Source organism: Solanum verrucosum, unplaced genomic scaffold (genome assembly GCF_900185275.1).
Source record: "Solanum verrucosum unplaced genomic scaffold, falcon-dt-bn FXZP01000120.1, whole genome shotgun sequence".
NCBI lineage: Eukaryota > Viridiplantae > Streptophyta > Magnoliopsida > Solanales > Solanaceae > Solanum > Solanum verrucosum.
Genome location: NW_026020714.1, coordinates 537,970 through 562,635, shown reverse-complemented (window position 1 = coordinate 562,635; position 24,666 = coordinate 537,970). Strand labels below are relative to the sequence as shown.

The 24,666-nt window shown below is 35.3% G+C and overlaps 2 protein-coding genes and 1 pseudogene across 2 annotated transcripts in view; 2 read left to right on the top strand and 1 right to left on the bottom strand.

Annotated features, from left to right (window-relative positions):
- LOC125812492 (AP2-like ethylene-responsive transcription factor TOE2) overlaps positions 1-24,572 on the bottom strand; it is a 35,814-nt pseudogene extending 11,242 nt beyond the window's left edge.
- The window catches only part of LOC125812567 (D-cysteine desulfhydrase 2, mitochondrial), a 125,506-nt gene that overhangs the window by 20,750 nt on the left and 80,090 nt on the right, over positions 1-24,666 (top strand). The gene's annotated exons all lie outside the window — the stretch shown is intronic.
- Positions 21,614-22,048, top strand: LOC125812588 (ethylene-responsive transcription factor CRF1-like). Its single transcript, XM_049492081.1, has one exon. The coding sequence runs from the start codon at positions 21,614-21,616 to the stop codon at positions 22,046-22,048; it is 435 nt and encodes a 144-aa protein (XP_049348038.1).

The following is a 24,666-nucleotide window of genomic DNA, read 5'->3' as shown; positions in this document are numbered from 1 at the left end:
TGCGTACTACAAATATTATTCAACTTAATAAAAAAATAAAAAAAAATAAATAAAAATAATAAAATAATAATAATAATAATAATAATAATATATATATATATATATATATTGCAAGACTTATCTTTTTTATGATTATTACTCAAGAAAATAATCTTTTTTTACACATAAGAAATCTAAAATGGTCATTTTCTTCTATTTAATTTATAATAGGGTGAGAGATCTCATCTCTTGGAATTTTTACATCCACTCACTTAAATTTTATATTCTTATAAAAAGAACTAGAAAATCATTCCTCTTAAACTTACTTAAAATCCTAGATTTTTCTTTTGTAAGTTATTTCTCTAGAGTTTCAAATAGAAAATTTTCCACACAATAAGAGGATGTCACAGATCCATTAATGAATTTCAAATAGTTCAAAAGATAAAATCTTCAAAAAAAAAATTCAAATTTAAAGTAATAGAATCTACACATATAAGTTTTTAAATGTGTTTGTAGAAGCACATAGAGAAACAAAGAAATGAGATCTCTTGTCTTCTTACAATTTGAATTTAAAAATATCATTTTCAATATCTTACGTATAAAAATGAAAATATTTTGTAAAAAAGATTTAAGCTCATTGTGGTATAGTCTACACTTATCCAACAGTTTCACTCTACTACCTTTTCATCAAAAAAGAGTCCTATAAGTCATCAACTAAAAAGATCTCCTTTAATCCAAATACACAGCCACTTCACAATATGCAAAAACAATATGGATTGTTACATTTCCATTTCAGTAAGATAGGGCTATAAAAGTGGAAGATCAGCTAAACTATGTTGTTTGCAGAACCAAAAATCATATTCAAAAGAGTGAAAATTAAATAAATTGTGCCTAGTATTTTTTTTCATCAAGTCATGTAGTACTTACATTACACAGACCCAACTTCTAAATTTTGTGGAATAGAGAGATTATTTATGATGACCCTCAACTCAAAAGAGAAGCTATTAAGAAAAGGGAATTGTCATAAGAAAAAAATGACTGTAAAATATTAAGATACAAAATAAAATGAAGCAACAGATAGTAAAAACTCCGTGAAGAATAAAAAACTATATGCAATTACTAGATACTTCTACTAATAAGGGGAAGAAGATACGAGGCTAGCCCCCTGACTCTCTTACCGAAACCTTCCTTTTTACCGTCATGTCCTACAACTACTAAAATATCAACAAATATTAACTTTTGAACTCACAATTATAAAAGTGCAGTGAATCTGCCTATGAAAAGTTGAACCAATCAAGTTTAACTAAAATATGGATCTGTGTCACGACCCAGACCGTCGTGATTGGCACCCACACTAACTCTCCGGTGGGAGAACCACTACTACAACCCAAACCAAGCAACTAACCCCAAACTAAGACATTTAAGTTACGGAAGCAAGTTAAATACTAAGGAAATAAATAGAGTTCCCATAAACTCTAACAAAAGTCTAACAATAATAAACTAACATTTTGGAAGTAATGCCTAGAACCTGAAAGTCAATGTACCAAAACATCTAAAGTTCAACAACTAACTAGAACATAGTCTAAGTCCGGAAATGGTGGACATAGACGAAAGAAAACCCATGGCAGCTCAGAAGAATTAGCTCACCCTTGAATTTGAACGATCACTGATCTCCTAAGCTGCCAGTAGCCGCTTAAAGATGCCCTGTACTCAACAAAAATAAGAGCATGTCCAGTATCAGTACACAACCATCGTGTACTGGTAGGATCACGCGTCTATCCCACTAAGTGCAACATAAATAAGTCAAACAACAATATAATCACATGCATATATCAAACATATACATTATCATCAACACTTACGAACATCGAACAACTTCACATGTCTCAAAATACACAATTATGACAAGTCATTGGTCCTATCATGGAACCCAAACTCAAACAGTTAGCATACCAGAACGTGGTACCCGACCCAATGATTATGCCGGAACGTGGCAACCGATCCCATAATTATGCTGGAACGTGGCAACCGATCCAAGTTAGTTATGCCAAAACGTGGCAACTGATCCATTCAACACACCATAATCACAATCACACGTATACCCTCAAGATCTTACAATTAAGTCGTGATTTCCTGGTAACCATCATTCATCTACCTCATTACAACAAGTATGATCAATAATGCAATATTCATATACATAAATGTATCATAATGAAGCAAGAACAAACATACATCACACAATCATAAAATCACAACCATCACCTACCTCGAAACAAGCTTGAAACCCTAAGAAACTTGATCATTTCCTTTCCGGATCCGTTTCGCTTGTTCTTGGTCTACAAACAATCAATATAATACGGGAATCAATAAACAATCACTAATTACCCAGATTACTAACAACCCTAGATCAGACCCATAATCTTAATTATCCAAATTAGGGTTATTTCCACCATAGAATCTAGATCAAAAACCCTTCCCCATCGATAATTATCCATTCTATTACGTTTTACGGATCAAAAAATGGATTCGGAGGGTGAAAAACTTACCTTTAGCCTCAAGAATGGTGGAAAACTGTTAGGAGTCACCTGAGGTTCGTTCCTTGGCTCTAAAAACCACAAAGTGCAGAATAAATTAGTCATTTAGGAGTTTATTTACGACCTTAAGTCACGTCGAACCCGTCACAACGGCCCTCACCCCGCTGCAGCGGCCCCGCTAGAGCGACACGAATCCCACTAAAGTGGCTTGCACGGAACCAGTGAGCTATTTAAAGAATTCCAAGACCCCCATTTCACAACACACCTCTAACCAATGACGATAAAAAAATACCCTTTACATTAAGATCGATTCTGGGAGTTCTACTCGCCTAAATTCAATTCTGTAAAGTCGTACAGGTTCTTTAACGAGTTATCTAACCACTCATATAACCATAATTATAAATAAATCACCCGATTGTTATCAGATTTCCCTACATCTTAAAGAGTCCAATTTTGTCCAAATCTTGACTAGGTTGGGAAAATCCAAATACTACGAAAAAGATTTTTGGTCCCAAATTTTCCCTCGTTGGCATTTCTATAACGACGGAAACAGAGTCACATATCATTATTGTATCTCTTGATGAGAGGATATAGTACTTTGGTGAGTAGTATCTTCTTCGCTCCAAGTAGAACCCTAAATCCAAATCTAGCAATTCTTGAATCATCATGGCCATGATGGCCACTGATCAATCATCCATGGTAATGATTGATCAACCACACTTAGCTGCATCTCCCAAAATTCCCATACCAAACGATAATTAAAGTCAGTCTACTATGGATTACTCAAAGTTTTTTTAAGCCGAACACGATGAATAATAATAGTACAAGTACGACCACGATCCCAACAATTAACGTTAAACCTATTACTCTACTTCATGGTGAACCTTATTTAAGATGGACTGAATCTGAAGTATCAAAGATGAACACCATAGAAAATTTGCAACATGCCATTGTTGGAAAATTCTCGTATGGTTGGCCGGATCTGGATGAACTGGGGACCAGTATTCCTGCACAATGCAACATTAAGGGTGATTTCCAGATAGGTTATTTTCGAAACAGACATATTCTGATACGATTAGCTTTAAAGAAGGATTTTATTAATTTGACATCCAAACCAGCCTATTATATCAAAGCAAAGGATGGAGCTGCTTACCAGATGAGGCCTTTGATATATGATTCTAAGTTTAAGGTGGAAGAGGAGACAACAATGGCCATGGCTTGAATTTCTTTTCCTAATCTGCTAGCTACCTTCTTTGTGAAGGAATCCTTGTTCTCCCTAGCCTCGGTAGTAGGCACTCCCATTCAGTTAGACATGAAAACTATTAACAAAACTAGACCTAGTTGTGCAAAGGTAAAGGTGCTAGTAGATTGAATGAGCAATTTGCCTGATCATGTTCGAATGGACATAGATGATGAGTCAACAAGAGCCATAAGAACTTTCAAAGTAAACATCCAATATGACTACCTCCCAAAGTATTATGGGGAATGCAAATTATAGGGGCATAATATTTATGAGTGCAGAATTATGCACCTAGAATTGGCAAGGGAGCAGATTGATAATAAGGAGAAGGACAACAAAAGGAAGGAGCCTAACCAGGAAGGAGAAGCAAAGAACAAAAATCACAAGAAGACCTATGAAGCAAAGATTATCCTGCCTTGGCAAGTGGAAAACTGGTAGGCACTCCTGAAGACTGGAATGAGGTCACCAGCAAGAGGAAAGGTAATCAACAGACATACCACGCAAATGACAGAGCTGTCACCAAGGAGTATGCTGGACACAATACTAATCAGTTTGCTAGCTTGGAGGACATACAACTAGAGGGAAACAAGGAGGGGAGAAGAGAGGAAATACTTGTTTGAAGTACCAGGAAGGTGTGTCCACTAGTTGGGGGATACTGGGGACTTGTCAGCCTTAGTGGATGAAGTCATTGAAATTGGGTGATATAATAGAGAAAATGGCTGGAAAAATAATGCAAGAAGATGATAGTCAGTCATTAAAAAATATCCAAGATGAGGAAAACAAGACAGAACACATTAAGGAGAACATGAAGATTCTGATAACACAACAAGGGAGGAAGAAGTTCAAGTAGCAAATAATTTGCAATTAGCAGTCATTCAAAAGGAAGATACTGTATTGACAATAAGCAACATGGTGAGAGATATTGATCAAATGCCAGACCAAGTGTTACCTCTCCAAATTGATGAATCACAAGTGTGTTTGGGAAACATTAAATCCCCAAACCTGGCTCTTCACAACATAGTCTCTCACAATCAACTCATTAGTGAACTAATGGAGGATAAAAAAGGAGGAACAAAGATACTTAAAGAAGTAAATGAGGACCAAATCATGCAGGAGGCGAATTTATCCCCAAGGACAATCATTGCAATCAAAACATCAATGAAAGGGAAGAAACAAGGGAATGAGGAGAATAGTCAGCCTAGTAGAGTTCAACCAAAGAGGACTATAATAACTCCTAACAAATTTAAATGATGAAGGCATTAATATGGAATATTAGGTCAGTAAAGTCACACAAAGCTTTCCAAAGAGTGCAATCTCTTCATGTATCACAAGTTTGCTTTTGTGGCTCTATTGGAACCTTTTCAGCATATGAATACTCTCAACAGTTATAAAACAAAACTCAAAATGTCATTAGCATTTAATAATGTTAATGGTAAAATCTGGATATTTGTCAACCATGGATATGAAGTTGCCATAGTCAGTAACTTAGATCAACAAATCACTTTGAGGTTGAAAGATTTATCTAGTGGAAAATTTCTGGTGCACACTTCTGTGTATGCCAAGTGTAATGGGGCTCTCAGACAGTCACTATGGGAAGAAATTTCCAATCTGAGTCAAGACATAACTGATCCATGGAGCATAGGGGGAGACTTCAATGTAGTTTTGAATGAAGGAGCGAAGATAGGGGGCCTTCTTATAAACTATGTTCTGGCGGATGATTTTAAAACCTGCATAGATTCATGTGAGCTCAGTCAAGCTAACTACATAGGAAGCCCTTTCACTTGGTGGAATGGTAGGGCTGGCTCAGATTGCATATTTGAGAGGCTGAATAAGGTTCTAATCAATTATCAAATTACACATTGCTTCTCAGAAATAAAAGTGGAGCACCTACCAAGGATTGGTTCTGATCATGCCCCACTCTTATTGTCATTCAATCATGTTGAAAATAAAGTTAAGAAACCTTTCAGGTTTCAAAACTTCTGGACAGAACACAAGTCCTTCAAGGAGGTGGTGCGAATGAATTGGGACTCATAAATCACTCTTAATCCTTTTCTAGATTACAAAATAAAGATCAAGAGGGTCAAAAAGGCTTTGACTTTATGGAGTAGGGCAACATATGGAGATATATTTCAGCATTTGATAATAAGGGAGGAAATTGCTAAAGTTAAAGAAAGGCTATTTGAGGAGGTTCCCAATTGTGAAAATAGAATAATCATGCAAAGGGCACAGGCTGAATTCACCAAATATCTTCATCTGGAGGAAAGGTACTGGCAACAGAATGAAGGTTATGATTGGTTTAACAGTAGGGATAAAAATACTAAATTCTTTCAGAGTATAGTAAAGGGCAAAAGACAAAGGCTGAAGATTAATAAAATGTGAAACTCTAGTGGTGACTGGTTAGAGGAGGAGCAACTTATTATAGTAGAGGCTATTACTTTTTATCAGGAACAATTTAAGAAAGAAATGGATTGTACTGATTCCTTTTTACTTCAACATATTCCTGCAGTAGTCACAGAAGATGATAATGAAGCTCTAGGGAAAAAACCAGAGATGGAGGAAGTCAAGAATGCAGTTTTTAATCTTAATAGGGATAGTGCATGTGGACCAGATGGATTGACAGGAAGATTTTTCCAGGAATGTTGGGACATAGTAAGATATGATATTTTGAAGATGGTGCAGAGTTTTTTTCTGGGCAGCACCCTTCCCAAATCAATCACTCATACTCATTTGGTTTTAATACCAAAGAAAGAGAAAGTGTAGTATTTCTCTGATATGAGACCTATTAGATTGAGAAATTTTGTTAATAAAATTCTTTCTAGAATTTTGCATGACAGACTTGAGGGTATTCTTCTTAATCTCATATCCCAAAACCAATCAGGTTTTGTAAAAGGGAGAAGTATTATAGAGAATGTGTTGCTAGCTCAGGAACTGATAACTGACTTAGCAAAAAAGGGTAAACCAGCAAACATTGTGATTAAACTAGATATGGCTAAGGCCTATGATAGAGTATCATGGTTCTTCTTAAACAGAGTCCTTGGGAAGATGGGTTTCTCTAATATTTTTGTTGACTGGATTAGGAGATTGATTTCTAATAATTATTACTCAATTTTGATAAATGGACAGGCTCAAGGTTTTTTTCACTCCACAAGAGGTCTGAAACAAGGGGATCCTTTGTCCCCAACATTATTCATTTTATCTGCAGAAGTCCTAACTAGAGCTCTAAATATACTATTTGAAGATGCACAATTTGTAGCATATGAAATGCCAAAGTGGAGTGGACAGCTGAATCATCTAGCTTATGCTGATGATACAATTATTTTTAGTTCCACTAATAGCTACTCCATATTAAGGATAATGGATATCCTACATGAATATGAAAGGTGCTCTGGCAAAAAAATAAATAAGGAGAAGAGCTTTTTCTATATTCATCAAAATATTGGTGAATCTATAACAACTCAAGTTCAACAAGCTACAAGAATGGTAAAGGGTTCTTACCCCTTGAAGTATTTGGGCTGCCCTTTAATACACACAAGGAAGAGAAAAGAACACTTTGTTGATCTATTAGCAAGAGTGAACGGTCAATTGCAAGCATGGAAAGGAAGATTATTGTCATATGGAGGAAATGAGGTCCTGATTAAGAGTGTTCTACAGAGTATCCCTCTGTATGTGTTATCTGCTATTGTTTCTCCTGCTTGTGTCATGTAGGAACTCAACAAAATATTTGCTAAATTCTTCTGGAACAATAAGAAGGTAGAAAGAAGCAAACACTGGGTTGCATGGGAAAGGGTCTGCCCACCTAAAGAAGAAAGAGGTCTAGGCTTTAGATCTATTGCTGATATTTCTAATGCCATGTATGCAAAGTTGTGGTGGAAATTTAGGACCCAGAACTCTTTATAGGCTAACTTTCTATGGAATAAGTACTGCAAGAAGCAGATCCCAACCCTGGTTCAGTGGAAAAGGGGATCTCAAGTTTGGAAGCATATGTTACAGAATAGGAATGAAATTGAAAATCATTTGTGGTGGGAACCTAGGGGTGGTACCTCTAACATTTGGTATGACAACTGGTCTAATCTAGACTTGTTGTATAAGGTCCCAACAGATTGTGACACTTGCCATAATCTAAGAGAGATTAAAGAGTTTCTCACAGATGATGGTTGGGACTTGGGAGAAATGAAGAAGGTACTTCCAGCACATGTAGTGGAGCATACAAGGAATTACATGGGGGATATACAACTAACTGATCAGCAGGACAAGGCATGGTGGACGAAAAATAACAAAGGCACTTTCACTATCAAAAGTGCTTGGGAACTTCTGAGAAACAACGAGGAAGTGTAGGAAGACTTTAGTCTCTTATGGAGGAAATGTCTCCCTTTTACAATTTCTTTCTTGAACTGGAGGGTCTGAGAAGAGAAGCTACCAGTTGGTCAACTTCTACACTCATGGAGCACAGACACATCCAGTGATTGCAGCTGTTGCCATAGCCCAGAAATATAATCCATAGAACATCTATTCTATAATGGAGAAGTGGCTAAAGGAATTTGGAATCACTATACTAGTGCAGCAGAAGTACAAAGAGGCTCCTTCCTCAAGCAATCTATAAAACTATGGTGGGAAGCAGAAGGTAACTCTTGGTGTAAAACAGTTTATCAGGTTGTTCCTATGATCATGATGTGGTCTATCTGGAAAAGGAGGAACACTGTTTTGTATGGGGAAAAGTGTCAATGAATAAGATTATAAGGGATATCGATGATTTGATAAATAAATTTATATGGAGTAGGTTTAATCTAATTGCTGGGAATAGGGGGTGGTGTGATATCATTCAATTACTGGAAAGTTGTCACCCCAAAATTAGCTACAAGATTGTAAGGTGGAGTGCCCATCCCCCTAAATGGCTGAAGTGTAATATTGATGGGGCATCTAGGGGTAATCATGGACCTAGTTCTGCTGCATTTTGCATCAGAAATTTAGGAGGTGAAATTATAGTTGCTAAAGAATTTCTTTTACCTAACACAACTAATATGGGTGGCTGAAGCAAGAGCCATAAGAGAAGGTCTGATGTATTGTAGAGATAACAAACTCAATTATATTATTATAGAGACAGATTCACTAGCAATGGTCCGGATTCTAGAAGGCAAATGGGAAACTCCATGGAATGTGTCAGTGTTGACCTTAATTACAGCAAGTGTACAACACTCTTTTAGAGAGGCAAAATACGCTAGCTGATTATTTCACTAACCTAATTTTTGATTTTACAGGTAACTATCAATTTAACAGTTTTCAGGAGGTTCCAAGTCAAGGAAGAAGGTTAATAAACCTTGATAAACACAGCATCCCAAATATTAGAAAGCCATCAAAATAATTAAGCTAGCAACATTGAAATAAAGCAAACTATGGATTGAAGTCAATACAATATAGGGCCATGTAAGAAGCTATTTCATAGGATTTAATGTTAGCACCTGGTGAGAGCTTGGAGGTATCCAAATGACTTTAAATCACTACATGGTTAGTTGGTATTGAAGTCAATATCCATGAGTTTACCGTTCTTGTTAAGCTAGATCAACAACATACAAATGCAACAATAGGACGGATCAGGTGCTTTCAGTGTCTTAGCTACTGGTGTTTCATTGGATATTAAGATATATAGAAGGAATAGAAGAATGGTAATGGAGGTTACCTTGTCTCAAGCTATGGCATGGACGGAGTTTTCAATGTCTCTAAATTTGATAGCTACAGCAGCGTATCCTTCGCTACCTGCATAAAAAAAAGAGGAGAAGCTTTTAGCAACTAATAGCTTAGTTTACACAGATTTGATGGTGGTATCATCCTCAATCGAGGGTCAACCCATCAATCTATGGAAATGGGATAGAGGTTGTTGAATTAGCTACAGATGGGTCGCTGTGTATCAAATACAGAGGACGAGATGAAGAAACGATAATGAAGATTACTTTTATCATCAACTATCAAGATATGATCTTGAAGGCATGGTTGAAGATTTCTCTGTTTTGCTGATTTTTTTTGCTAGGGTAGTTTCATATTCTGTAATTAGAAAGAATGATTTAGGGCTTTAGGCCTTGTTGTCCTTTAGTGGACATGGGCTGATCTGGGTGTTTTTTGCCCCTTTTGTTTAATAAAAATGAGCCTGGCCTATCTTTAAAATAAAAAAATAAAAATAACGACGGAAACAGGTCATTACAATAGATACCAATTTACCCATCACTCATCCCCGAGTGACAAAACTTAGGAAAATAGGCAAAGGAAAGAATGAAGTAGTACCTGAATCGATGAACAATTGGGGATACTTGTCTCGCATGTTTCTCTCGGTTTCCCAAGTAGTTTCCTCAACTGGACGATGCTTCCATTGAACTTTCACGGACATAATCTCGTTGGTCCTTAACTTACGCACATCACGATCAAGAATTGCAATTGGTTCCTTCTCATATTGGAGGTCCTTGTCTAACACAATTGAGTCACACTTTAAGATATAATTCCCGTCACCATGATACCTCTTCAATATGGACACATGAATTATCGAATGAACACTCGATAGTTTAGGAGGTAAAGCTAATATATACGTTACTGGTCCTACACATTCAAGAACCTCAAAGGGGCCAATGTATCGCAGACTTAGTTTGCCCTTCTTTCCAAATCTCATCACCCCTTTCATAGGTGATACCTTAAGAAGAATATTTTCGCCAGTTTGAAACTCCATGTCGCTTACCTTATGATCCGCATACTTCTTTTGTCTACAATGGGCTGCTAAAAGTTTAGTTTGGATACTTCTCACCTTCTCTTGAGCATCCTTTACTAAAGCAACCCCCAATGGCTTCACATCTCCGGCCTCAAACCATCCTATGGGTGATCTACATCCCCTCCCATATAATGCCTCAAATGGTGCCATATCAATACTGGAGTGATAACTATTATTATAGGAGAACTCACACAAAGGTATGAATTTATCCCAATGCCCTCCAAAATCAATCACACATTCCCTCAACATGTCTTCTAACACTTGGATAGTCCTCTTTGACTGTCCGTATGTCTGTGGATGGAAGGTTGTACTAAAAATTAGTTGTGTGCCCAATTCATCATGTAGTTTCCTCCAAAACTTGGATGTGAATTGGGTACCACGGTCTGAGGTGATAGAGAAGGGCACCCCATGCAACCTCACTATCACTTTTACATAAACTTTAGCCAATTGTTCAGCATTATAATATGTTCTTACCGGAATAAAATAGGCTGACTTGGTCAATCTATCAACCACTACCCAAATAGAATCAAACTTTCCCAAAGTCTTGGGAAGACCAACCACAAAATACATGGCTATTGTTTCCTACTTCCATTCCAGAATTGACATTCTTTGAAGCAAACCTGCATGCCTTTGATGTTCATACTTCACTTGTTGATAATTTGGACACTTCCCCACAAACTCCGCTATATCCTTTTTTATGCTCGGCCACCAATCAATTCGCTTCAAATGTCGATACATCTTGGTCATACCCGAATGAATAGAATATCGCGAACCATGAGACTCTGCCAACAATTTCTCAATCAAGTCATCTACTCTAGGAACACATATTCTCCCTTTAAAATTGAGCACACCATCCGTATCAAGAGTGGTCTCTTGTGCCTAACCATTCGCAGTCTTCTTCCTAAGCTCCTCCAAATTCTCATTCTCAAATTGTTTGGCCTTGATCTCCTTAATGAATATGGCCCTTACTTCAATACTAGTTAACACCCCCTACTTCTTTCTGAGATGTCCAACTGCATGAACTTGGACTCTAAGGTCTGAATTTCCTTAGCCAAAGGTCGCTTGGTTACACTTAGGTAAGCTAAACTACCCATATTCACTGCCTTCCGACTCAAAGCATCTGCCACTACATTAGCGTTACCCGGATGGTATTGAATGGTGGCATCATAATCTTTAAGTACCTCCATCCACCTTCGTTGTCTTAGATTCAGATCCTTTTGAGTGAACATACGATGATCAGTAAATACCTCACATTTAACACCATAGAGGCAATGTCGCCAAATCTTAAGAGCAAATACTACCGCTGCCAACTCCAAATCATGCGTTGGATAATTTCTCTCATGTACCTTCAATTGGCGTGACACATAGGCTATAACATTATTATCCTGCATTAACTCCGCGCCCAACCCAGAATGAGAAGCATCACAATAAACTATAAAATCCTTACCTTCCACCGGTAACGCTAGAATAGGTGCGGTAGTCAAAAGAGTCTTGAGCCTTTGGAAGCTCTCCTCACATTTTTCAGTCCACGCAAATGGTATCTCATTTTTGGTCAAATTAGTCAAGTGAGTGGCAATAAAAGCAAAGTTCTTCACAAATCGACGATAATAGCTAGCGAGCCCCACAAAACTCCTAACTTCCGTCACAGAGCTAGGTCGAACCCATTCTTAACCGCCTCAATATTTTGAGGATCCACCATTACCCCTTCTTTCAAAACTACATGCCCCAAAAATGCAACAGAAGTCAATCAAAATTCACACTTAGAAAATTTAGCATACAACCTTTGTTTCCCAAGAACACCCAAAACAACACGAAGATGGTTGGCATGTTCTTCCTCACTTTTCAAGTAGACCAAAATATCATCAATAAAGACTATAACAAATGAATCAAGAAATGTCTTAAACACCCTATTCATCAAACTCATGAACGTTGCAGGCGTATTAGTCAAAACAAAAGACATAACTAGGAATTCATAGTGCCCATAGCGAGTCCTAAACGCCGTCTTGGGCACATTCTCAGGCCTAATTTTCAACTGATGGTAGCTAGACCTTAGATCAATCTTAGAGAAAATCGATGCACCTTGCAATTGGTCAAAAAGATCATCTATTCGAGGCAAAGGGTACTTGTTTCAAATAGTGACCCTATTCAATTGCCGGTAATCTATACATATTCTCATACTACCATCATTTTTCTTAACAAACAAAATTGGGGCACCCAATGGGGAAGCACTAGGACGAATAAATCCCTAATCAAGAAGCTCTTGGATTTGAGCCTTAAGCTCCCTTAATTCTGCCGGAGCCATACGATATGGAGGAATAGAAATGGGGCGCGTATAAGGCTCTAAATCAAAGCAGAAATCTATATCTCTACCCGGAGGCATACCAGGCAAGTCACTAGGAAACACTTCTCTAAATTCTGACACCACAGGAATAGACCCAATGGATGGAGCCTTAACCTCAACATCACTAATATGAGCCAAATAAGCCAAACAACCCTGCCCTATCAATTTCTTAGCTCGAATGGAGGATATGATCTTGGTTCAATTAGGCTTGTACACCCCTTCCCACTCAAATTTTTCCCTTCCCAGAATTTCCAGAGTTACGGACTTAGTATTACAATTAAGTACGGTATAATAAGAGGACAACTAAGTCATGCCTAAGATTATGTCAAAGTCAGTCATATCCAAAATAACTAAATCAGCCCAAGTCTGAAAACCTATAAACAAAATAGGACAAGCACGATAGACATATATAACTATGACTGACTCTCTAACTGGGGTAGAAACATGGATAGGGGCATCAAGTATATCACAAATCATATCAAACTCTGAGGAAAATCGCACAGATACATAAGAATAAGTAGAACCCGGATCAAATAACACATTAGCCATCCGGTCACAGACAAGAATAGTACATGTGATCATCGTCAGACGCCTCTGCCTCATTCTTTCACAGAAAGGCATAACATTAAGTCCTATTATCTTGACAAACCACTTCCCTGCCTAGTTGCGCATTACCTCTACCTACATTACCATTTCCTCTACCTGCACGGCCTCGCTAATTACCTCATCGCCCACCTTGTGGACGTCCTCTACCATTTTACCATTCCCCGCGGGTACCACTGCTCTAGACTGCTACTGTGTGGAATCTAACACACGTGGGTGGGGACAATCTCTTCTCATATGCCCAGGTTCACCACAGTTGTAACAAGTACGATCAAAAGATGGTTTGTCGCCTGTCGAAAGTGCGACTCCCTGCCTATCCTGAAAATTATGAGATGGAATTTCCGTGTAACTACCTGCAGAGGCGGGCATAGCTGACTGAATTGCCTTGGCTGCAGGCATTGGCCTTCCGAAACCTCTAGAATAGGAACCTTGAAAGTTACCCGAGTTCTTGGCTTTTTTTACCGACGCTTTAGCTTGACCGTCACGCCTCACCCCCTCTATTTTCTTAACATAGTCTATCACCTCATTAAAGCTCCTCCCTGCAGAAGTCATATGAACAAATAATACTTGCAACTCAAAATTTAGCCCCCTAATAAATAACCGGATTCTCTCTTCCTTAGTCGTCACCAATTGAATAGCATATCTAGACAAAACATGGAACTTGGCCTCATAAGCAGCCACAGTCATATCCCCTTGATCCAAAGCCATGAACTCATCCTTCTTGAGATCCCCCAAGGTCCTAGGAACATACTTCTCTAGAAATAGAGCATGAAATTAGGTCCAAGTAAGTGGAGGTAAAGTAGAAGATCTGCATTCCATATAAGATCTCCACCACTACTTAGCCTCACCTTGAAGTTGAAAGGACACAAACTCAACCCCATGCTGATGGACAATTCCCAACGTATGAAGCCTCTTATAGCAATCTAAGATAAACTCATAAGCATCCTCATTCTCAGAACCAAGAAACACATGAGGCTTTAGCTTCAGAAACTTAGTCAACATTTCATGCTTATTACCAGTCATAACAGATCCCAACAAAAAATGAAACAAAGCATCACTACCTCTCGTTCCACCCACCTTGGGCGCAGTGCTAGCGACATAAGGATTAGTAGGAGCTTAAGTTGCTTGAACAGAAGAAAGCACTCCAGGTTCAACCAAGCATTTCAAGAATGATATGATCTATCGAGCTAACATTGGGTCTATTGGGGTAACATCGGTAGTCTCAGCCTGCACCTCTTCCTCTTGTCCCACATCCTCAATATCAACATTCTCCTCTTCAATCTCTTTATGATACGCAGGAGGGTTCTCATTCACAAGAGCATTCTCAACAGGAGCTTCATTCCCAGCAGGTGATACTCTTCAACGGCTTCTACCCCTAGATCTTCCTCTACCCCTACCTCGATTGCAACCTCTCGCTGCAGATTCCTTAGCAGGAGCATTGACGAGAGCTACGGGCCTGACGTCGTTGTATCTAGTGCTAACCATCTGTGGAAAAAAGAGTGAGGGAAGTTAGATACCAATTTGAATCGCCAGAGACCAATTGGAATCAAGTCATAACACGAAAGGAGACCAGAGAAAACAGTGAGATTTCCTAAAGTCCTTTAGCCTCTCGAAGAAAAGTAAAGGTGTCCCCGTACCGTTTCGCGAGACTCTACTAGACTCATTCTGGTACATCGACATCAATGAACCTGGGCTCTGATACCAAATTTGTCACGACCCACAGCATTGTGATTGACACCCACATTAACTCTCCGATGGGAGAACCACTACTACAACCCAAACCAAGAAACTAACCCAAAACTAAGGCATTTAAGTTACGGAAGCAAGTTAAATCTAAGGATATAAATAGAGTTCTCATAACTCTAACAATAATAAACTAATATTGCGGAAGTAATGCCTAAAACCTGAAAGTCAATGTACCAAAACATCTAAAGTTCAACAAGTCTAAACAAGAAGGGATGCAACCTCAATTTAATGAACTAATCAACTAACTAGAACATAGTCTAAGTCCGAAAATGGTGGACATAGACGAAAGAGAACCCATGGCAGCCCGAAAGAATTGGCTCACCCTTGAATTCAAACGATCAATGATCTCCTAAGCGAAGTCTGTCAGTAGCCGCTTGAAGATGTCCTGTACTCAATAAAAATAAGAGCAAGTGCAGTATCAGTACACTACCACCGTGTACTGGTAGGATCACACATCTATCCCACTAAGTGCAACATACATAAGTCAAACAACAATATAATCACATGCATATATCGAACATATACAATATCATCAATATTTAAGAACATTAAACAACTTCACATGTCTCAAAATACATAATTATGACAAGTCATTGGTCCTCTCATGGAACCCAAACCCAAACAGTTAGCATACCGGAACGTGGTACCCGATCTAATGATTATGTCGAAACATGGCAACCGATCCCATAATTATGCCGGAACGTGACAACCGATCCAAGTTAGTTATGCCAAAACGTGGAAACCCATCCATTCAACACACCACAATCACATTCACACGTATATCCTCAAGATCATACAATTAAGTCATGATTTCATGGTAACCATCATTCATCTACCTCATTACAACAGGTGTGATCAATAATGCAACATGTATATACATACATGTATCCTAATGAAGCAAGAACAAACATACATCACACAATCATAGAATCACACTCATCACCTACCTCAAAACAAGCTTGAAACCCTAAGAAACTTGATCCTTCCCTTTCTAGATTCGTTCCGCTTGTTCTTGGTCTACAAACAATCAACATAATACGAGAATCAATAAATAATCACTAATTACCCGAATTACTAACAATCCTAACAACCGTAGATCATACCCATGATCCCAATTATCCAATTTAGGGTTGTTTCCACCATAGAATCTAGATCAAAAACCCTCCCCCATCGATAATTACCCATTCTATTACGTTCTACGGATCGAAAAATGGATTCGGGGAGTGAAAAGCTTACATTTAGCCTCAAGAATGGTGGAAAACTGTTAGGAGTCGCTTGGGGTTCGTTTCTTAGCTCTAATAATCGAAAAGTGCAGAATAAAGTTGTTTAGGGATTTATTTACGACCTTAAGTCGCGTCGAACCCGCCAAGCGGCCCTCACCCCACTGCAGCGGCCCTGCCAGAGCGGTACCAATCCTTCTAAAACGGCTTGCACAGAACTAGTGAGTTATTTAAAGAATTCCAAGACCCCCATTTCAGAACACACCTCTAACCAACGACGATTAGAAAATACTCTTTACGCTGAGATCGATTTCGGGAGTTCTACTCACCCGAATTCAATTTCGTAAAGTCGTACGGGTTCTTTAATGAGTTATCTAACCACTCATATAACCAGAATTATAAATAAATCACCCGATTGTTACTAGATTTCCTTACACCTGAAAGACTCCAATTTTGTCCAAATCTGGACTAGGTTGGGAAAATTCAAATACTACGAAAAAAAATTCCGGTCCGAATTTTTCCCCCGTTGGAATTTCTATAACGACGGGAACAGGTTGTTACAATCTGCCTTTTGTGTTCCTTATTGGTGGCACAGTCTTGATGTGGTTGATTCCTTGGTGGCTCGAGAATGTTTGTGAAACCATTAGAACCTCTTATTTCAATGGTTGTCTTGTCATAAGCCAAAGCAACTTCTATAGCAATATCAAAAGTTCCTAACCAACATCGAACATTCTTTCTTTCATCTTGAATCTCTGCTCCCCACCATCCCGATTCTCGCCGACTAACTCCCTTGTACTTCTTTACATTTTCAGGGAGTAGTTTTGTATCTTTCTTATCTTTGGACGACATTCTTTTTGAAAAGACCTTGGTCTTTCCCTTTTCAATGATGATTTCGTGAAATATTCTTTTATGTCGCTTGGACTTCTCTCCTTGAAGATTTTCCTCATCATCACTAGATGAGTCTGTGGCATCACTATCCAGCATGTAAATACGTACAAGATTTTTTTACCCTAACAATTTTTGAAGATTTTTCGATTGCCTCATTTTTTTAAGCTCATCCTTGGAGGTCATTGCTTCAGGAAAAGAGAACAAAAATAAAAGAACGAAAATTCCATCAGACCAGACATGCATACACTTCATTTATGTTCCTTTATTTGTTCTAATTTTGATTTGGCACAAAATTTAAGAAAATAAAGAAGAATTTTGAATCTTGTAGTCTTTAAACCTAAGGTATGTAGAATATAACGAAATGTCATTTAATTTAGTGAGTTCTTAACGTGGAAAGTTATAATTAAAGAGTTGTCAAAAAGGCAATAAACATCTCTTTTTAAACAGATTAAAAAAAACAGTAACAGTAAGACAAATAAATTGAAATAGAAGCTAAAAAATCATGTCCCTAAATTTTTTATCCCTAGTCACAAATGAAGACTACAAAATTTATTTAAAATGAGTCTTTTTTAGCCCTTAAAAAACTTTTTTTAGTTTTATGACTTTATAAGAGATCTTCGTCTCTATACATAAGAGATCTTCACTTTTACATATAAGAGATTTTAAATGGTCATTTTATTTTATTCAATTTGTAATAGGGTGAGAGATCTCACTTCTTCGAATGTTTACACCCACTCACTTATATTATATATTCTTAAAAAGAACTAGAAAACCATTTCTCCTAAACTCGCTTAAAATTCTAGAATTTTCTTTTGTTAAGTTATTTCTCTAGATTTTCAAATAGAAAATTTTCCACACAATTAGGATGTCATAAATCCATCAATAAATTTCATATAGTTCAAAAGATAAATTGTTTAAAAAAAAAAAAATCAAACCTAAAACAATAGAATCTATGCATATATAAGTTTTAAAATATGCTTGTAGAAGCACACAAAGAAACGAAGAAATTACATTTTTTGTCTTCTTACAATTTGAATTTAAAAAATTATGCATATTTAGCTTGTCCGAACTCATTTCCGTAAAGCCCTATAGACTACTTAATTTATTAGCAACAACGAAATTATACTATACTTAAATGTTTCCCGCAGTTCTTTTCCTAGATCGCCCCACACCCTACCTCACTCAGAATTCGCCCAAGCGTAGCCTAGCCTGAAATTTACAACTCTTCAAACCAACACTTTTCTCCCTTAATTTCTTTCACTAAAGGCTCCCTCATAACGATCAAGAGGGTCGCTACACATACACTTCATTTATGTGACACATTCAAAATTTTGAAAGTCAAAACAAGTTCTAGGCACAATTTTTACATACATGTGTTTAAATTTTTACATCTAAAAAATTTAAAAAAATTATTTTCTTCTATTCAAATTATGAAAAGCAAGAGATCTCATATCCAACTTAAAATTCTAGCTTCTCTTTTGTTAGGTCATTTCTCTAGAATTTCAAATTTTAAATAGAAAACTTCCACATATTAAGGATGTCATAAATCCATTAATGAATTTCATATAGCTCAAAAAATAAAATGCTCAGAGACGAGAAGACCTAAAGCAATAGAATATACACATACAAAAGTCTTAAAATATGCTCGTAGGAGCACACATAGAAACAAGTAAATGTGATCTCTTCTATTTTTATAATTTGAATAAAACAATTCAAACGTTTTTTATGTAAAAAATAAACTTATTTTTCTGCCATAAAAACTCACATGTCAAACACAAATAATTACTTCAAAAATATAACTGATATCCCCAACAAAATAAAAAGGCTAAGAATTGAGCATAGCTTGAAAAGATAGAATGTAATTAGCACCAAAAATATTGAAATTTTTGTACTTTATATTAATTTTTAGTGCTCAATTTTTAATAATCATAAAAAGATAAGTCTCGCACTATATTAGTATATTTTTTATATTTTATTAAGTTAAAATATATTTTTTAGTATGCAGTAGTCATTATTTTTATGTAGATTAAAATTTAAAGAAATCATTTAATAAAGCAATAATAAAAATTTAATTATTTTGATGATCTTATTAACTTAGGAGTTATAATTTCACCTGATTAGTTAATAGTGATAATTAATCCTTGATACTTTTGATCATTGAGTTACCTAATAAATCAAAATAATAATAAAGTAATAAACTAATAATTATCAACTAACACGTATTAAGTATTAATTAATAATAATAACTTATAAGTAGTAACTGGAAAGTAAAATTGTAATAATAATATTAACTAAAAAGTAAAATTAAAATAACAATAATCTTGCTAGCATTTTCAGAGAAATAATAAATTAATAACTAATAATAATAATTTATATGAGTAATATTATAATAATAATAATAATAATAATAATCTTATTAGCACTTTAAGAAAATAATAAATTAATAATTAATAAAAATAAGTAATGGAATAACTAATAAGCGATATCGTAGAGATATGAGAATTAATGAGTTTTGCGAAAGTTGAAATTAAATATTAAATTCCTGAAAGTTAAAAGAGTAGAGAAATTGAGAGAATATGGAAAAATATTTATAGATTAATGGAGAGTTTTTTTTTTTTTTGAAGAAACTTTAATAAAATACGAGATTAGATTTCTAATTTTTGTAAGCTTTAGTCGCCCCACATAGGTCAAAAAATTGACAAAGAGATTCTCTAAAAGTTTGTGCCTCCAACGAATATTTCTTTATCTTGGACTAGTTTAATTTGGGCTTCTACTGATTTGGGCCGATTTCAGATCGACTCGATCCCATACGATTGACACCCTTAGTTTCAATTATATAAAAAGACCATCAAAATGTAAAATAATTAACAACAACGCAAAAAATTAAAACTTCTTATTTGTGTGAGAGTTCTTGAGTTTCTCTTTCAGGTATATTTAATTTTCATCTTCTTTATGAAATGTAACATGTGAGTTTCTTTCTTTCATTTGAAATTATTTTTTAATCTTTTACAAAAAAAAATAATTAATTTTATGTCCTTTTATAAGATATATTCATTTTTTTTTACACATATGAGATCTGAAAAGAATATTTTATTTTATTCAAATCATAAGAAGACAAGATATCACTTTTTTTTTCCATATATGCTTCTACAAACGCATTTAAAACTTATATATGCTTTAGATCTGTTTGTGTTTGAGCATTTTATCTTTTGAACTATATGAAACTCATGCTGGACTGTATGATTTTTTTCTATTTGAAACTGTGAAGAAATAACATAACAAAAGTATCATGTTGGGAGCGCCACTCCCGAATGGGCCATGCAGAGCGCGATTCGAATTTAGTCGGAGCTCCAATGTGGGTTCTGGACAACGAGTGGGAATCCAAAAAAAAAACATAACAAAAGTGAATCTAGGATTTTAAGTGAGCTTGAGAGAGATAATTTCTAGACCTTTCCAAAATTATTTTTACTTTTATAGAATTTTTATAAATAAGAGATTTTATAGTTTTAAAAGATCTTCATTTTTATACATATGAAAATTTAAAAATGACATTTTTTTGTATTTAAATTGTTAAAAGGACAAGCTATCTTATTTCATGTAAATTCTGAAGTCTTTCATTTGTGAAAGTGGATATAAATTTCGGGAGAAATTATTTTCCAACCTTATACAAATTTCTTTTAGTTTAATAACTTTTTTTATAAGAGATCTACATTCTTTACACCTAAGAAATGTGAAAAGACAATTTTTTTTTTTAAAATGATAAAAAGGTAAGATAACTCATTTCCTTTCGAGGGAATTTAGTACAATTGTCACAAAGGTATGTCCATCCTTGAAATAGTGTCTCGATTACAATTTATATGGATATTTAACATTTCAAGAGTCAAAATTTTCAAATTGTGTTGGTAAATTCAGGTATGAAATCTATAAGGTTTTCAAAATAAAATTATATATATTCAAAAATTATGTAAAAATTACTATAAGTCAAGTAATTGACAATTCAAAATATTTGAAAGTTGTATGACAAAAGTCACAGTCAAAACTTGTTTGACTCTCAAAACTCAAAGAGCCACTTAAATTGAGACTAAGAAAATATTTTTTTCATTTCCTTTTTATCCTTATGATATGGAATTTCGGAGTTGACAGTTTGAATTTAATTTGTTTATTTTCTTAAACTTTGTGCTAGGTCAAAATCAAACAATCAAGTTGACAGAGAGAGTACATAAATAAAAATAATTTGATTATTAATGAATTGTATATACATGCCTGATTGAATGGACTTTTTCTGATTTTTTATTTGTTCTCTTTCATGAAGCAATGGCTTCCAAAGATGAACTTCACGAAAATGAGGTAGTCAAAAAACACTCAAAAATTGTCAGAGGAAAAAAAAGCAACTTAATGGGTGAACGTTCTATTGTCTTGCCACGTGTTGTACGTATTTACATAACAGACAATGACGCCACAAACTCGTCTAGTGATGAGGAGGAAAATCTTCAAGGAGAGAAGTCCAAACGACATAAAAGGATTTGTAAAGAAATTATCATCAGAAATGGAAAAATCAAGGTCACTTCAAGGATGATATCGTCCAAAGAAAAAAAATATACAAAACTTCTCCAAGAAAATGTAAAGAAGTACAGGGGAGTTAGACAACGAAAATGGGGAAGATGGGGTGCGGAGATTCGAGATGTAAGAACGAATAAACGACGTTGGTTGGAAAGTTTTGACACTGCGCTAGAAGTTGCTTTGGCTTAAGACAGGGCAACCATTGAAATAAAAGGTGCTAATGTTGTGACAAACATTATCGAGCCACCACCGAAGGAAAGCAACCCATCCATCAATAAGGAAGACAAAAGGCATGCAGATCCATGTATGTTTAGTTACTTTATTGGTTCAACTTTCCATAGGTTTATCCATTTCACCTTTGAAATTTTAAGTTCAAAAGTTGAACGTTTAGTAGTTGAAAGACATGAATGTATATAAGAAGGTTTCGTTAGGGGGTAGAGTCCGGGGGCTAGCCTCATATCTTCTTCCCCTTATTGGTAGAAGTATTTAGTAATAACATATAATTTTTACTATTTGTTGCTTCATCTTGCTTTGTATCTTAATATTTTACTGCCATATTTTTTTCTTATGGAAATTTTGTTTTCCTAATAACTTCTCTTTTGAGTTGTTGGTCATTGTAATTAATCTTTCTTCACAAAATGAAAGAAAGGTTGGTGTATATTTTATTACCTTCTCCATACTCCATACTCTATTTGTGGAATTACACTATATATATTATTGTTGTTGTTGAACTAATTAATTGGAGGAACATGAATAGCCATGATTTATGTATTGATGAAGCGGAGTTGTTTCTGTTGTATTCCTTGTAAATATTTGCTAAAAGAACATTATCTTAAAAATGCTACTTTTCTAGATAAACCTTGGGTTAAAAAAAGTTTAGACAATATATTTTTGATGTAACAGAAATGTTCAATATAGCTTAACATATATCGTAAAATAAGTAATTGGAAGATTTTTTTAAAAAAATAGATCACTTGAAAATTTTCTGAAAAGCTAAATAATTTACATGAAGCTACCATTTCTTTGGTTCCTTAACATATCGAGAGGTGCTTGACATAGAAATTTGATCAGAGTTATTTATTACGTTGTTTTATATCACATAGATTTTTACTCATTTTCTTCATTAAATAGATTAGTCGTATGTTTAGGTCAATTTTGTACAGTTCTCACTAAATGTAAATTCATTCTTAATATGGATTAAGGCGATACTATTTTTCTTTTTAAATTAATAATAATCATGCTTTAGTTTCAAACATGATTGAGTAAATAGAGATGTCATGATAAGACAAATATATATATAAAATCACACGATACACATTTTTAGGCTTGATTTTGGCGTGACAAAAGAAACAAATTCATGAGGTTGAATAGACAAAAGCATACTCTTATATTCACAATTCTTTGATAGATTTATGACTTCTCTTCTATTTAAAATATTAAAGGAGAGCCAGATAAAAGTGAATTTGGAATTTTATGTGAGATTATGCTTGTGTTTTGTGACAAGTGATACAAAATAAACATACATACGTATCTTTAAATAAAAATCAAGTATGCACAAATTTTCAGAGTTGAATAACGATAGCTACTTATGGATAAATACATGTTATATAAACAAATAAATATACGATATGTGATTCTTAAAGTCGAGATTTTTTAATCTGTTAGATCAATTTTCAATTCCCTCTAGAAATTTAAGAAGGATTAGGTTATATAAAATTAACTCGTATTAATAAAATGATTGATGAATATTTTTATGCACATAATAAAGAAAGAATTTTTTATCACAAATGATTTAACACACTAGTGACGTTCTTTGTTGATTTCTCTTTTCGTACAGCCATGGCATCCAAGAATCAATGACTAACAGCTCAAAAGAGAAGTTATTAGGAAAACAAAATTTCCATAAAAAAATGGCAGTAAAATATTAAGATACAAAGCAAAATGAAGCAACAAATAGTAAAAATTATATGTGATTACTAAATACTTCTACCAAGAAGGGGAAGAAGATATGGGGCTAGCACCGGACTCTCCCCCCTAAGGAAATCTTCTTATTTACATTCATGTCTTTCAACTGCTAAAACGTTCAAATTTTGAACTCATAATTTCAAAGGTGAAATGGATAAACCTATCGAAAGTTGAACCAATAAATTAACTAAACATACAAGGATCTGCATGCCTTCTGTCTTCCTTATTGGTGGATGGGGTTGCTTTCCTTTGGTGGTGGCTCGATAATGTTTGTCACAGCATTAGCACCTTTTATTTCAATGGCTGCCTTGTCATAAGCCAAAGCAGCTTCTAGCGCAGTGTCAAAACTTCCCAACCAACGTCGTTTATTCGTTCTTACATCTCGAATCTCTGCAACCCATCTTCCCCATTTTCGTTGTCTAACTCCCCTGTACTTCTTTACATTTTCTTGGAGAAGTTTTGTATCTTTTTTCTCTTTGGACGATACCATCTTTGTAGTGACCTTGGTTTTTCCATTTCTGATGATAATTTCTTTACAAATCCTTTTATGTCGTTTGAACTTCTCTCCTTGAAGATTTTCATCCTCATCACTGGACGAGTCTGTGGCATCATTGTCCGTTATGTAAATACGTACAACACGTGGCAAGACAACAGAACGTTCACCCATTAAGTTGCTTTTTTTCCCTCTGACAATTTTTGAGGGTTTTTTTACTACCTCATTTTCGTGAAGTTCATCTTTGGAAGCCATTGCTTCATGAAAGAGAACAAACAAAAAATCAGAAAAAGTCTATTCAATCAGGCATGTATATACAATTCATTAATAATCAAATTATTTTTATTTA

What these genes read in the sequence shown, in the direction of transcription:
- LOC125812588 (XM_049492081.1), top strand. Translation starts at nt 21,614, where the DNA reads ATGGCTTCCAAAGATGAACTTCACGAAAATGAGGTAGTCAAAAAACAC.